This window comes from Macrobrachium rosenbergii, chromosome 31, assembly GCF_040412425.1.
Source record: "Macrobrachium rosenbergii isolate ZJJX-2024 chromosome 31, ASM4041242v1, whole genome shotgun sequence".
NCBI lineage: Eukaryota > Metazoa > Arthropoda > Malacostraca > Decapoda > Palaemonidae > Macrobrachium > Macrobrachium rosenbergii.
Window position 1 is genome coordinate 8,769,750 of NC_089771.1, and position 16,900 is coordinate 8,786,649.

Sequence of the window (16,900 nt, forward strand, 5' to 3'; positions counted from 1 at the left end):
CAAAACCTCTCTCACCTAGATTCATGGAACCTCTCTCACCTAGATTCATGGAACCTCTCTCACCTAGATTCCTCAAGCCTCTCTCACCTAGATTCCTCAAAACCTCTCTCACCTACACCTAGATTCCTCAAACCTCTCTCACCCAGATTCATCAAACCTCTCTCACCTAGATTCCTCAAACCTCTCTCACCTACACCTAGATTCCTCAAACCTCTCTCACCTAGATTCATCAAACTGCTCTCACCTAGATCCATCAAACCTCTCACCTAGATTCCTCAAAACCTCTCTCACCTATATTCCTCAAACCTCTCTCACCTAGATCCATCAAACCTCTCTCACCTAGATTCCTCAAATCTCTCTCACCTAGATTTATCAAACCTCTCTCACCTAGATTCCTCAAAACTCTCTCACCTTCTCACCTAGATTCATCAATCATTAACTCATGGACATCATAACTCTTACAACTCCGATCTAGAGGAATCAAAACTCACTCTCAAGAGTTGGTTGATGTCGTTCATGTATTTGACATCTCTGTCGTTGTTGGTGTACTGCAGTTCCATCTGGTAGAGGGAGTAGAGCTCTTGCAGTTCGGGTGGCATAGTTGGAGTCAGTTCTGCAGGGTTAGAAATGCATTAATTTCAAGGTCACAGTAATTAGAAATGCATTAATTTCAAGGCCACAGTAATTAGGGAATGCATTAATTTCAAGGTCACTGTAATTAGAAATGCATTAATTTCAAGGCCACAGTAATTAGGGAATGCATTAATTTCAAGGTCAAGGTAATTAGAAATGCATTAATTTCAAGGTCACCATAATTAGGAAATGCATTAATTTCAAAGTCACAGTAATTAGAAATACATTATTTTCAAGGTCACAGTAATTAGGAAATACATTAATTGCAAGGTCACAGTAATCAGAAATGCATTGATTTCAAGGTCACAGTAATTAGAAATGCCTTAATTTCAAGGTCACAGTAATGGAGGGTAAGTTTCAAGGTATACTGGTTTGGTACAGCTGAGAACTGTCAGAGATAAAATAAGCATATAAATCTGCGGCGAGAGTCTGAAACGGAGAGGCAACTCCACCTACGTAAGGGTACACATATTCGAAAATAAATCCCTACAGAGAGCTTTCTGGAATCTGAGTTTTCTGGAATCTGAGCTTTCGGGAATCTGTTAAAAAGCTCTCTGTAGAATTTATTTTTTAACATATGTACCCATATTCAAAACTGTGGATTTGTTTCTCTACACACATCAGCACAAACGACTTACGGCAACAAAAACACCATCAAGATTACCAACCACAACAACAATAATAATAACAACACTGATAACAATTATGTGGGAACGAATATGTAAATAAGAAAATCAGACATCGCCATACACAAATGACGTAAATATCAAACTATGTACAGACGTTGGTGGGGAAGTGAATACACTAGAATATGCGACACAGGGCATTTCAAAAGCTATATTTCACTTCACATTTAGGGATCTAAACACTGATTAGTATCAGTGAGATACACATGAATGTGATCTACATCGTATCAGATACCAGGTAGCAAAGGGATTAAGCCACTACACTAACAATGAGCAGAATACGTGGGAAGAATCTAAGGTATTTTTTGAAGAATTTAACAAGGCCTCGTATCTGTCACCTTGTATGCCGTATGTCATCTTCATGTGACACCTTCTCGGTACATATTAATTTCCTTCTGAATAATTTGCTCGATCGTATCTTCATAACACTGAGATAAACTGATTCACTTCTTCCCTCTCTTTTTATTCTACTCAGAAAATTCGGCCGAAAATGTAAGTCATTTCTGTATGATTTCTCCGGGTATTTCTCCGTGTTCTCGGATTTAATAGCCTAGTGACATGTTTCATTTGAATCATCTCAAAAATTACCTGATTTTCTGAAAAAAACAAAAACAAAAAAACAGGCTTCAGTTGACCACAGGCTTTAAAACAACATCCTTGGCAGTTTCTCCTTCAAACAGAAAAATATGGTCACTCGTGGAAAACTCGAAACTGTAAGTTTTAGTGCAGTACGACACAAAAAATTTGTTTGTGTCAGGGGGTGCAAGTGATGTTTAACATTCAATTTCAATTGTGCTTACACAAATGTAGTAGTATAAATATCTTGAAAGGCAATCAAAACAAAACCAAAAACTGCTATATGTGAAATATGAAATACTGGTTCATTTTATATGAAAGCATATATTATATGAACTTCAAGGAAAAGTTGTTGCAAAACATTGCCATTTAAAACGATAGTTTAAAATCAAAGCATAATCAGACCCTGAAACATAAAAAAAAAAAAATTCTACATCATTAAAAAAATTATAAAAACGCCTAAAATTATCTTAAAATTCCTAGAGAAAAAATTTATAAATCCAAACACTGAAGAAAAAAGCCACGGTCATAAAAAAACGAACTCAACAAAGCTAACTGAGAAATGCTTAGATAAACAGTAAAGGCTCCTCTCGTGAAAATCAATAATAAAAAAATTATATAAGATTCAAAAATGAAAGAAAAGAAGCCAAAACAATCGTGAACAAATGTGCCTCTGAAAAGCACACAAGATGTGACTCAAAAAGGCAGTTTCAAATTCATGATGTGAACAAGTTTTTTTTCTTTTGGTGCTTTATGATGTAAACATCAAGTTTTTTTTTTTTTTTTGGTGCCATGTGATATAAAACACAAGTCAGTCATCTCAAGTCGGTGCGGTTTTTGTTGAAGTCACACAAACAAGCAAGCAGAACGCAAACCATCTTGAATGCAAACCATTTTACTGAATGGGAATATATTTTGGAGGTATTTCTTTCACAGACTCGTTCACAGTGAGCATATTCTTTCGAAAGAGACAATCCTCGTATTACAAAAAGGATATTCGCAAGAAGATAATCTTCGAGATATACTTTAAGATATGAATATTTTTTCTCGAGATATACTTTAAGGTATGAATATTTTTCTCGTTTAATTTTGTATATCTGATCTCTTATCTATTCTGTTTATGAACTTTTCTTTGCAATTTTGCTATTATTTGTATTTTGTTATGTACTTTTTTTTAATTTCATTAAAATTTTTCTTGTGATGCAAGATATTTTTATTTTGTATATATATATATATATATATATATATATATATATATATATATATATATATATATATATATATATATATATATATATATATATATATTACAACATGATTAAAATTAATGACAAATTCTGCAACATTTAATGAAATAGATCTCGACCAACATGATCAAAATTAATTATAAAATCTGCAATATTTAATGAAAAGATGTCGACCAATGTCAAAACGATGGGGGCCAAAGTAGGAAAAATATGAGCAATGTGGCAGCCAAACAAAAGCACAAGTATCACCCAAGACGTTTTCATACTATGACCTTACCTACTGAACCTCCTTGCATAGCTAAGGAAGAAATTTTTTTGGTATTTCTAATTTGAGTCAAATAAACACTTTATACAGTGGCCGGTATGTACAGTAGACTCCTGGGTTTTTGACCCCGGTAATTTCACTCCTGGTAAACTGAAATCCCAAAAATCAACAAAATATCCTATTTAGGAAGCATATTTTTAAAAATAATTTAGGGGAATTACCTTGTTTAGGAGATGGAAATTACATAATTTGATTGTTTCATAAGTTGAAGGTGTAGTTTACATATTTTTTTTTATTCAAGTATATCAGTAACATTTAGCAGTTGCATCCGAGCTCCTAGAGGTGTTGTCAAGATTAGCGAACCCAACATCTCCGTGTCAAGTACAGCGAACCCAATTATCCCCGTGTAAAGAATGGCTAACCCTTTCCGGTCTGAACTCCGAGGGCTAGTACTAAACACGGCGAAACAGCGATTCATCTACGCTGTTTCGTCGTGTTTAGTACTAGCCCCAGGGGCGGAGTCAAATGTATTTCGCCTTGTTTAGTACTAGCCCCTGGGGGGACCAAATGTCTGGTACCGAAGTGTTCATCTCTAGAACAGCGAACCCGATTATTGCCATGCAAAGAATAACGAACCCAATAATCTTCTTGTAAAGAATAGCGAATCCTGCTGCGAGTGGGTTCGCTAATCTTAACGTGATCCGACATTTTTTATAAGCACGTCTCACGTCTCGTACCATTTAGAGCACCCGTGGTGGAAAGAAACTCGTAGATGACTTAAACTGCTTTTACGAAAGGCAGAAAACAAGCGCTGATTGGCCAAAAATTTATTGGAAGTGTGAAGTGAAGAGTTGCAAAGCACGCCTATTTATATTAATGATACTCCAATTTCCAGTCTCTATTTAGAATAAATCCTTTGAACAAACCTACAGTATGATTCTTGATATGTGACCGTACGTAGTCTTGTTAAAGTACTGTTTGAGATAAAACATTTTTAGTGTCCCTAATGACTTGAGAGTGAGCCTTACACAATTATATATTATAAATAGTGCACTTTTCCCAGTCTTTTCTCTGTCTAAATGGTACGAGACGCGGTTATAAAAAATGTCTTTATACCGCCAGGAACTCGGATTTAACAGCTAAATGTTACTGATATACTTAAATAAAAAAAAAAAAAAAAAAATGTAAACTATCCCCAGCTTATGAAACAATCAAGTTATATAATTTCCATTTCCTAAACACGATAATTGCTAATCTTCTTGTTAAAAAAATATGCTTCCTAAAATAATATTTGTTTTTATTTTGGGTGTCAAAGTTCTGGGAGTCAAAATACGCTGGAATTACCGGGGTCAAGGTTCTGGGAAAAATACATTGAAATTACTATCAAAGTTCTGGAAGTCAAAATACCGGGAGTGGAATTACTGGGGTCAAGGTTCTGGGAGTCAAAATACCGGGAGTGGAATTACCGGGGTCAAAGTTCTGGGAGTCAAAATACCGGGAGTTTACATTCTGGAAGTCAAAATACCGGGAGTGGAATTACCGGGGTCAAGGTTCTGGGAGTCAAAATACCGGGAGGAAATTACTGGGGTCAAAGTTCTGAAGTCAAAATACAGGGAGTTCTGAAATTACTGGGATTTCTGGAAGTCAAAATACCAGTGCAAATTACTGGGGTCAAAGTTCTGGAAGTCAAAATACCGGGAGTGAAATTACTGGGGTCAAAGTTCTGGGAGTCAAAATACCGGGAGTGGAATTACCGGGGTCAAGGTTCTGGGAGTCAAAATACCGGGAGTGAAATTACTGGGGTCAAAGTTCTGGAAGTCAAAATACCGGGAGTGGAATTACCGGGGTCAAGGTTCTGGGAGTCAAAATACCGGGAGTGGAATTACCGGGGTCAAAGTTCTGGGAGTCAAAATACCGGGAGTGAAATTACTTTCAAAGTTCTGAAGTCAAAATACCTTTGAACAAACCAAAGCAAAATACCTAGTGGAATCTTAAGTGCTGAGACAAAATACAGTCTTGTCAAAGTTCTGTTCAAAATACCGGGAGTGGAATTACCAGGGTCAAGGTTCTGGGAGTCAAAATTTGAAATTACTGGGGTCAAAGTTCTGTCCAAAATACCGGGAGTGGAATTACCAGATTCTGGGAGTCAAAATACCGTATGTCAAAGTTCTGGGAGTCAAAATACTGGGAGTAAATTACTGTTCTGGAAGTCAAAATACCAGTTTTACTGTCAAGGTTCTGGGAGTCAAAATACCGGGAGTGAATTTACAAAGTTCTGGGAGTCAAAATACCAGGAGTGTAATTACTGGGGTCAAAGTTCTGGAAGTCAAAATACTGTGGAACTGGTAAGGTTCTGTTACTGGGAGTAAATTACTTCAAAGTTCTAAAAAATACCGGGAGAATTACTCAAAATTCTGGGAGTCAAAATACCGGGAGTGGAAACAATCAAAGTTCTGGGAGTATAATTTCCATTTTCTGAAAAATATAATTTCCTCAAGGTTCTAGTCAAAATAAAAATACTGGGGTCAAAGTTCTGAAAAATAGGAGTTAAATTTGTTTTTAAAATACTTTTACCGGGGTCAAAGTTCTGGAAGTAAAATACCGGGAGTGAAATTACTGGGGTCAAAGTTCTGGAGGGAGTTAAATTACCAAGGGTTCTGGGAGTCAAAATACCGGGAGTCAGGAATTCTGGGGTCAAGTTCTGGAAGTCAAAATACTGGGAGGAAATTACTGGGGTCAAAGTTCTGAAGTCAAATTTACTGGGGCCAAAGTTCTGGAAGTCAAAATACCGGGAGTTAAATTACTGGGGTCAAGGTTCTGGGAGTCAAAATACCGGGTCAAAGTTCTGGGAGTTAAAATACTGGGAGTGAAATTACTGGGGTCAAAGTTCTGAGTCGAAATACCTAGAACTACTTTATATATTCTAGGATTTTCAAGACAGATTTCAAAAAACGTAACATACCAAGACTGTTATGGTGATTTTATGAAGTAAATTCATATATTTCAAATAATCGTAGTTTGTGACAGTAAGTGAAGAGTTTTTTTATATTAAATTTCTTACATACAGATCCAGAAAATATACAAGAAATTTTAGTAATTTTATATATCTTGTCAGAAACCGGATGTTAAATTGTTTCTGTCATAGGTGTATAATGTTAATTTTTGGTCATAGGTGTATAATGTTAAATTTTTTTCTGTCATAGGTGTATGATGTTCATTTTTGGTCAGAGGTGTATAATGTTAAAAAAAATGTTCATAGGTGTATGATGTTAAATTTTTTGGTCAGAGGTGTATCATGTTAATTTTTTTATGGGTGTATGATGTTAAATTTTGGTCATAGGTGTATAATGTTAAAAAAATTTTATAAGTGTAAGATGTTAAATTTTTTTCATAGGCGTATAAGTGCTAAATAATGAACACGTATCGTGACTTATGCTAGTTTAAATGCAACAACTCATTAGCCTCTTCTCCTTAAATTACCTTAACATAAATAAACAAAGGCTTAGCATTATACTAAAAATAATTCTGTAATACACAGGAATAATCCTACTGAAAGTATTTAAAAAAAGTGGATTTCGTAATGCCGTATACGTGAAAGGCCAAGAACTGAATTAAACTGAATACAGAATTGAGGCCAAAGGCCACGCACTGGGACCTATGAGATCATTCAGTACTGAAACGGAAATTGACAGTTACAGGTTTGAAAGGTTAAGTAACAGGAGGAAAACCTCAAAGCAGTTGCACTGTGAATCAACTGTTAGGAGAAGATTGAGGAAAATAAGATGGAAGATTTTAGACAGGTATATAAGACAGTTAACCACGATATATCACAGGAAGCTATGAAGAAGACATACGTGAATGGGTAACGTTCCTGGCAATTGTGAGAGATTGTGATGCTCCCGAGAAGTCAGGTCATCAGCTTGAACCCGGATCAGTTTCGCGTACAGTACGCTGTATCTAATCAGTAATGTGAACTATTGGGAATTTTATTTGCATGTTACACTAACCCAATGATGCGTAAGACTGAGAAATATACTTACATACATACACATACATATATATATATATATATATATATATATATATATATGTGTATATGTATATATATATATATATATATATATATATATATATATATATATATATATATATATATATATATATATATATACAAACATATATATTATATATATACACATATATTACACACACACACACATACATATATATATATATATATATATATATATATATATATATATATATATATATATATATATATATATATATATATATATTATATCTAAAGGCTACAAAAAAACACACAGATATATATATAACAAATAAATAAAAATAATACATATATATATATATAATATATATAATATACATAAATTAGAAATTGCAAACAAAAGGAAAAAAAACAGGTAGAAAGAAAATAAAAAACCAAAAAAATAAAATAATTCTGCAAAGGGATAAGAAACACACACTGAAAAGTCTATGAAACCCGAGACATCCCAACCTAAAAAAAAAAAAAAAAGCAAATACAGAACGGGGTGCGGAAAGAGAAAACGCTCCAACGAAAAGAAGAATAACAAAAAAGAAAAAAATCCTCGTTATGGGAACAAGGAAGAAGAAAGCGAGCGACCCCGCGCGAACCGACCTTCGATCATCTACCTCTGCCTGGTGATGATTTCGTCAGATAGGTTCGCTGTCTGTCGTACCGAAGGAGGAGGAGGAGGAGGTCGCGATGCCTCAGCTCGTGCTCCTTCAAGAGGGCTTCGCTCTGCATCTCAACCTTCTGGATCTCGAGCTCGTGGACCTAAAGGATTGAACTGAATATAGAGTCGAGGCCAAAGGCCAAGCGCTGGGACCTCTGAGGTCATTCAGCGCTGGAAAGGAAACGGACAGCAAAAGGTTTGAAAGGTGTGACTGGAGGAAAACCTCAAAGCAGTTGAAGCACTATCAATCACTTGTCACGAGAGGGTTGAGGAAAGTAAGGTGGAAGAAAGAGAATATGAAAGGAGGTACAGTAAAAGGAGAGAAAGGGCAGTGCACCTATTTGTATGTTGGTTCATGCGTCACTATGAATGGCTAATTCTTGAAGAGGTGAAGTGAGGCCGGTAAAATTAACTAGTCAATGGCTCTAGAAGATAAGTATTCTGAACGATTTCATAAGATTCGAGAGAGAGAGAGAGAGAGAGAGAGAGAGAGAGAGAGAGAGAGAGAGAGAGAGAGTAAATAGTCAATGGCTCTATAAGTGGAATATTCTGAACGATTTCATAAGATTCATAGAGAGAGAGAGAGAGAGAGAGAGAGAGAGAGAGAGAGAGAGAGAGAGAGAGAGAGAGAGAGAGAGATAATAGTCAATGTCTCTGTAAGAATAATATTCTGAACGATTTCATAAGATTCATAGAGATATAGAGAGAGAGAGATAGAGAGAGAGAGAGAGAGAGAGAGAGAGAGATAGAGAGTGAATAGTCAATGTCTCTATATAATATTCTGAACGATTTCATAAGATTCAAGAGAGAGAGAGAGAGAGAGAGAGAGAGAGAGAGAGAGAGAGAGAGAGAGAATGGCTTTACAAGAATATGAGAAAGATTATATATATATTAATTGCAATATATTATATCATTTTATATCCCATATCATTCAATACTTTAGGGTACATGAACACTCTCAGTACTGGAGATCTTTAAACGTTGGCACACAAGAATTAAATAAACACGAAGAACGAGGAAAATAGAAGAAAATTAAAAAGAGAGTTCTATTTCCAAATTGCATCTGACTCATCAAAGCTGATTTTCAAGAGCTTTAAAAGATATGATTTTTTTACATGTTCGCATACTAGATGGGATAGTGAAAATTTAACATAATTCAGAAGAAAAGGTTAAAATATACGACAGAATACTAAAAAATTTTAAATTTAACATAATTCGTAAGAAATTAAAATATACGACAGTATACTAAAGGTGATATTAAAATTTAACATAATTCGTAAGAAAAGTTAAAATATATGACAGTATACTAAAGGTGATATTAAAATTTAACATAATTCAGAAGAAAAGGTTAAAATATACGACAGTATACTAAAAGTGATATTAAAATTTAACATAATTCGTAAGAAAAGGTTAAAATATACGACCGTGTACTAAAAGTGATATTAAAATTTAACATAATTCGTAAGAAAAGGTTAAAATATACGACCTTGTACTAAAAATGATATTAAAATTTAACATAATTCGTAAGAAAAGGTTAAAATATACGACCGTGTACTAAAATGATATTAAAATTTAACATAACTCGTATGAAAAGGTTAAAATATACGACAGTATACTAAAAATATTAAAATTTAACATAATTCGTAAGAAAAGGTTAAAATATACGACCGTGTACTAAAAGTGATGTTAAAATTTAACATGACTCGTAACAAAAGGTTAAAATATACGACAGTATACTAAAAGAGATATTAAAATTTAACATAATTCATAAGAAAAGGTTAAAATATACGACCGTGTACTAAAAGTGGTGTTAAAATTTAACATGACTCCTAACAAAAGGTTAAAATATACGACAGAATACTAAAAGTGATGTTAAAATTTAACATAACTCGTAAGAAAAGGTTAAAATATACGGCAGAATACTAAAAGTGATACCAAAATTTAACATAATTCGTAAGAAAAAGGTTAAAATATAAAGGCTTATCCTGAAACAACTATGTATAAACGTACTGAAAGAAGATTCAATATATTGCAAATGCAAAATCATTAAAATAAAGCATAATTAGTGTCCAAAGGGAGGCTTATCTTACACCAATTTGTGCAAAAAAAAAAAAAAGATAATACGGACAAATACTCCGGAATGCTGTACACGTACTGAACACTCACCTTGCACAGTAGGGCCAAAAGTTCTTTCTGTTCATCTGTCGTGATTGTCGCTGGCAACGCCTGTGAGAGAGAGAGAGAGAGAGAGAGAGAGAGAGAGAGAGAGAGAGAGAGAGAGAGAGAGAGAGAGAGCAAAAATATAAGACAAGGGGACAATGCAAAATGAGTTGCCCTAATTTCATAATTGTAACAAATATCAAATATCTCTTTGTATATAGGATTTTATACTCATGTATATTCTATTATGTAATTTGTATGTATGTACATATGTAAGTATATGTGTATGTGTATATATATATATATATATATATATATATATATATATATATATATATATATATATATATATATGATTATCACTTTTGTACATGATTCATTTATCACACATTTACCACAGGCGAAAAATAAGAGACGGGGTGTAGGTCTGACTTGAGTTTCGACTTTATTTCAAGCCACTGATGTCAATGGCTTGGAAATAAAGTCGAAACCGGTCAGGTTATTTTTCACCTGTGGTAATGTGTGATATATATATATATATATATATATATATATATATATATATATGTATATATATATATATATATATATATATATATATATATATATATATATATATATATATATATATATATATATATATATATATATATATATATATATATATATATATATATATATATATATATATATATATATATATATATATATATATATATATATATATATATATATATATATATATATATATATATATATATATATATATATATACATACATACTCACACACACACACTAGCAGATGCTCGCTGTCGCTCGCATTTGCTAGTTCCCATATCCGTACCATACCCATACCCATATCTATACCATGCCCATACAGATACCCGTACCCATATCCGTTCCATTCCCATATCCGTACCATACCTATACCCATGCCCTTCAAGTTCCACCATTAATATGTTCCCCACCCATGTTCCACCCTTAATAAGTTCCCCGTTCACGTTCCACATTTAATATCTTCCATTCATGTTCCACCCTTATATAAGTTCCATTATATATATATATATATATATATATATATTCCATATATACAATATATATATATATATATATATATATATATATATATATATATATATATATATATATATATATATATATATATATATATATATATATATATATATACATATATATGTGTATTCCTTTTTTTCTGAACATGTAAACCACTTCCACGAACGGCGAGCAGTTGGCTCTTCTCAAAATTAATTAGAAAATAATCAATAAATAATCAAAAGACGAGATTAATTTGGTTTGGAAAGCGAAAAATGAAAAAATGTCCCTTCCTCGCTGTAATGAAAGAAATTTTTGAAATTATTTTGCCTAATGAAAATCTTCGAAATTCTTTTGCCGAAATAGATGACGTCTAACTAGGGGGAACGAAGTCGTCGCTTCCTTCAGTGTGAAGATAGCTGTGGTGAACTGTCCTCGGGCCTTTCCCTGAAGAAGCTCCGGAAACCCGTCTGGCTCCAGCTGCGTGACGACGCGAGACACAAACGGGGCGGCGATTCCGCGGAGTCAGTCCGGAAGCGAGTTCGGGATCCTTCGAGACTTCGGGGCGACGATTCCTCGGAGTCTGTCCGGACGAGTTCCTGATCCTTGAAAACTTCGAGGCGACGATTCCTCGGAGTCTGTCCGGAAGCGAGTTCGGGATCCTTCGAGACTTCGAGGCGACGATTCCGCAGAGTTTGTCCAGAGACGGCATGAATATTCCCCAACTCGGCCAGACGAGTGAGAAAGGGCGCGCGCTCAGTCTTTTGTTTGTTTTTACGGTAATCCCCAAAGGGATGCTTGGAGACTTCGGGGCAACGATTCCTCCGAGTATGTCCAGAGACGAATTTCGAGATGCCTGGAGACTTCGGGGGCGACGATTCCTCGGAGTATGTCCGGAGACGATTTCCGGGATCCTGGAAGGCTTTGCAGATAGCCTAAGTGTCTTTTTCAAAAACTAAGCTATAAGTGAAGTACAACTGAAAGGCCAGTTATCATTATGACTAAGTTTAGTGCTAATAATATGGTTGTGTACAATAGTGCAGGATCAGTGTGGACAGCATTGCTCCCGGCAGCAATGCTTGTGTTACCCTTTTATATATTAGTGGCTTTTAATTATTGTTATAATAAGTTCCCTTCCCCTTATATCACTCGTGTTTCCCCAACTCCTTCTGCTTCCCTTTCCATTCTTCCTTCGCCCTCTGTTTCTCCTTCTTCTGTCTCTTCTTCCTCTGTCTTCCTCTGTCTCTCCTTCTTCTGTCTCTCCTCCTTTTCTCCTCCTCTGTCTCTCCTTCTTCTGTCTCTCCTGTTTCTTCTTCCTCTGTTTCTCCTCCTTCTGTCTCTTCTTCCTCTGTTTCTCCTCCTTCTGTTTCTCCTTCTTCTGTCTCTCCTTCTTCTGTTTCTCCTCCTTCTGTCTCTTCTTCCTCTGTCTCTCCTTCTCTCCTTCTGTTTCTTCTCCTCCTTCTGTCTTCTTCCTCTGTTTCTCCTTCTTCTGTCTCTCCTTCTTCTGTTTCTCCTTCTCCTCTCCTTCTTCTGTCTTCTGTCTCTTCTTCCTCTGTTTGTTCTTCTCTCCTTCTCCTGTCTCTCTTCTCCTGTCTCTCCTCCTCTGTCTCTCCTCTTCTGTCTGTCTCTCTTCTCTGTCTCTCCTTCTCCTGTTTCTCCTTCCTCTGTCTCTCCTCCTTCTGTCTCTTTCCTCCTCCTGTCTCTCCTCCCTTCTCCTTTCTCCTTCTTCTGTCTCTCCTTCCTCTGTTTCTCCTCCTCCTGTCTCTCCTTCTCCTCTGTTTCTCCTTCTCCTGTTTCTCCTTTCTCCTTCTCCTCTCCTCTTCTGTCTTATCCTTCCTCTGTCTCTCCTTCTGTCTCTCCTTCCTCTGTCTCTCCTTTCCCTTCCGCCCTTCCTTCTTCTGTCTCTCCTTCTCCTCCCAATTCTTCACCCCCTCCCTTCTCCCCTACGGCCCAGGAAGACCTAGCGACAGAAGTGGACCAACTTTACCGCGACTACGAGAGCCTGGAAAAGCTCTTCTCTGAACTGGACGAGTCCGAATTTCAAGAGAAGATGATGATGATGATAAAAGCGGCGCATCCAAACCTGAAGAGAATAGGAGACTTCCTCAGAAAACTATTGCGCCGAACGACGTCAAGTGAGGACGAACGGTCTCCTATTCCTTACGCGGTATGGCCTGCCATCTTCGAGACTCGAAGAGAAGACCAACAAAAACGTGAGTCTGCTTCTGTTTCTCTTCCTTCCTCCTCAGCTTCTATTCCTCCCACCTCTCCTTCTTCTTCTTCTATTTCTCCTTCACCTCTTCCTTCCTCTTCTTCTCCTTCCTCCGTTTCTCCTTCACCTCCTCCTTCCTCTTCTTCTCCTTCTTCCATTTCTCCTTCACCTCCTCCTTCCTCTGTTTCTCCTTTCTCCGTTTCTCCTTCACCTCCTCCTTCCTCTGTCTCTCCTTCTGTTTCTCTTCCTTCTTCCTCAGCTTCTATTCCTCCAACCTCTCCCTCTCCTTCTCCTATTTCTCCTTCACCTCTTCCTTCCTCTGTCTCTCCTCTGTTTCTCTTCCTTCCTCCTCAGCTTCTATTCCTTCCACCTCCTCCTCTCCTCTCCTCTCCTATTTCTCCTTCACCTCTTCCTTCCTCTCCTTCTCCTTCCTCTATTCCTCCTTCACCTCCTCCTTCCTCTGTCTCTCCTTCCTCCCCTTTCTCCTTCACCTCCTCCTTCTCTCTGTCTCTCCTTCTGTCACCTCCTTCCTCCGTTTCTCCTTCACCTCCTCCTTCCTCCGTCTCCCCTTCCTCTGTCTCTCCTTCCTCCGTCTCTGTCTTCCTTCTCCTCCTTCTCCTTCTCCTCCGCCTCCTCCTTCCTTCCTCTGTCTCTCCTTCCTCCGCCTCCCCTTCCTCTGTCTCTCCTTCCCCTTCCCCCGTTCCTTCATCTGTCTCTCCTTCTCCTCCCAATTCTTCACCCCATCCCTTCTCCCCTACGGCTGAGGAAGACCTGAGAACTCAAGTGGACCAATTGTACCGCGATTACGAGCACTTGGAAAAGCTCTTCTTTGAACTGGACGAGTCCGAAATTCAAGAGAAGAAGAAGGTGCAGATTAAGGCGGCCAATCCAAACCTGAAGCGAATAGGAGACTTCCTCAGAAAACTATTGCGCCGAACGACGCCAACTGAGGGCGCAGAGCCTCCTATTCATGATCCTGAATTGCTTGGTCCTGCTTCGCCTGTTCTTTCTTCCCCCCCTATTTTCTCTAATCCTCCTCCTCCTCTTGCTTTATCTGATCCTCCTTCTCCTCCTACTATCCCTGTTCTTCCTCCTTCTCCTCCTTCCTCTGCTCCTCCTTCTCCTCACTCTTCTGTTCCTTCTTCTCCTCCCTCTGCTCCTCCTTCTCCTCACTCCTCTGTTCCTTCTTCTCCTCCCTCTTCTGCTCCTCCTTCTCCTCACTCCTCTGTTCCTCCTTCTCCTCACTCCTCTGTTCCTTCTTCTCCTCCTCCCTCTGATCCTCCTCCTCCTCCTTCCCCTCCTCCTTCCCCTTTCCTCTCTCCTTATTGGGCCATCATTGAGATGGGAGAATTAGACAAAATGGAAGCAAATGCCATCCGGTTAATCGGCGACCTTTTCCATGCGCTACGAATAAAGGGAGAAATGAACAGACTGCTAGGCGTGAAGGACAGGAAGAAGAAAGAGAAGCGAAAGAAAAAGGAACAGAAACGGCAAGAACGCCTACAGAAAAAAGGCATCAACGTCAGTCCGTCTGCACCAACCGCTTCTCCTCCTCCCTACGGCCCTTACGGTCAATACGGAATGGGTCCAGGACCACAAGGCTGGGGACCACAAGGCTGGGTACCACAAGGCTGGGGACAACAGGGCTGGGGGGGACAACAAGGCTGGGGACAACAAGGCTGGGGACAACAAGGCTGGGGACAACAAGGCTGGGGACAGCATGGATATCCAGAAGCCCAAATGCCTCAAGGACCTAGACCTGGCATGGACCCACAAGCGCCGACTGGGCCCCCATTAGGACCTGGTCATCCAGAATACCCTCATGCTCCTCCAACGGGACCCGGAAGTCAAGAATATGCTGATGCACCAATGGGACCCGGAAGTCAACAGTACCCTGGGTCTCCTCCAATGGGACCCGGAAGTCACCAGTACCTGGAACCTAGAGGATACCCACCACCTCCACAACCCCCCACAAATTAAAGGAAATGGACTTTATCCCGATTTATTAGCTTTAGGTAAGTTAGAAACTACTAGTTCTTCTTCTCCTTCTCCTTCTCCTTCTTCTTCTTCTTCTAATGCTCTTTTTTCTGTCGCCCGGAAGTCCTTCTCTTCCTGCCTTTCCTTCCATTTCTTCTCCTCCTTCTCCTTGTTCTCCCTTCTTCTTCCCCTCTTCTTTCCTTCCCTTTCCACCTAACCTTCTACTCTTCTCTTCTTTCTCTTTCTTCTGTATTTCTTCTCCTTTCTTCTCTTCCTCCTTCTTTTCTCCTCTCTCCTCCTCCTATTCCTTCTTCTCTTCTTCCATCCCCACCACCTCTTTCTTCTCTTCCTTTCCTTCTACTTTCTCCTCTTCTCCTTCTCCTCCTATTCCTTCTTTTTCTCTTCTTCCATCCCCACCACCTCTTCTTCTCTCTTTCTTTCTTTCTTCTTTCTTTCCTCCTCTTCTCCTTCTCCTCCTATTCCTTCTTTCTCTTCTTCCATCCCCACCACCTCTTCTTCTCTTCCTTTCCTTCTACTTTCTCCTCTTCTCCTTCTCCTCCTATTCCTTCTTTCTCTTCTTCCATCCCCACCACCTCTTCTTCTCTTCCTTTTTCCTTCTACTTTCTCCTCTTCTCCTTCTCCTCCTATTCCTTCTTTCTCTTCTTCCATCCCCCACCACCTCTTCTTCTCTTTCTTTCCTTCTACTTTCTCCTCTTCTCCTTCTCCTCCTATTCCTTCTTTCTCTTCTTCCATCCCCCACCACCTCTTCTTCTCTTCCTTTCCTTCTACTTTCTCCTCTTCTCCTTCTCCTCCTATTCCTTCTCTTTCTTTCTCTCTTCCATCCCCACCACCTCTTCTTCTTCTCTTTCTTTCCTTCTACTTTCTCCTCTTCTCCTTCTCCTCCTATTCCTTCTTTCTCTTCTTCCATCCCCCACCACCTCTTCTTCTCTTCCTTTCCTTCTACTTTCTCCTCTTCTCCTTCTCCTCCTATTCCTTCTTTCTCTTCTTCCATCCCCCACCACCTCTTCTTCTCTTTCTTTCCTTCTACTTTCTCCTCTTCTCCTTCTCCTCCTATTCCTTCTTTCTCTTCTTCCATCCCCACCACCTCTCTTCTTCTCTTTCTTTCCTTCTACTTTCTCCTCTTCTCCTTCTCCTCCTATTCCTTCTTTCTCTTCTTCCATCGCCCACCACCTCTTCTTCTCTTTCTTTCCTTCTACTTTCTCCTCTTCTCCTTCTCCTCCTATTCCTTCTTTCTCTTCTTCCATCCCCCACCACCTCTTCTTCTCTTCCTTTCCTTCTACTTTCTCCTCTTCTCCTTCTCCTCCTATTCCTTCTTTCTCTTCTTCCATCCCCACCACCTCTTCTTCTC

At 38.3% G+C, this 16,900-nt stretch overlaps 1 protein-coding gene across 1 annotated transcript in view; it reads right to left on the minus strand.

Moving 5' to 3' along the window:
• Window positions 1-16,900, minus strand: part of LOC136855273 (kinesin-like protein KIF19) — a 67,337-nt gene that overhangs the window by 996 nt on the left and 49,441 nt on the right. The window contains 5 exon segments of the mRNA XM_067132174.1: window positions 492-613; window positions 3,420-3,440; window positions 8,071-8,118; window positions 8,121-8,229; window positions 10,295-10,354. Coding sequence (XP_066988275.1) covers window positions 492-613; window positions 3,420-3,440; window positions 8,071-8,118; window positions 8,121-8,229; window positions 10,295-10,354 — 360 coding nt within the window.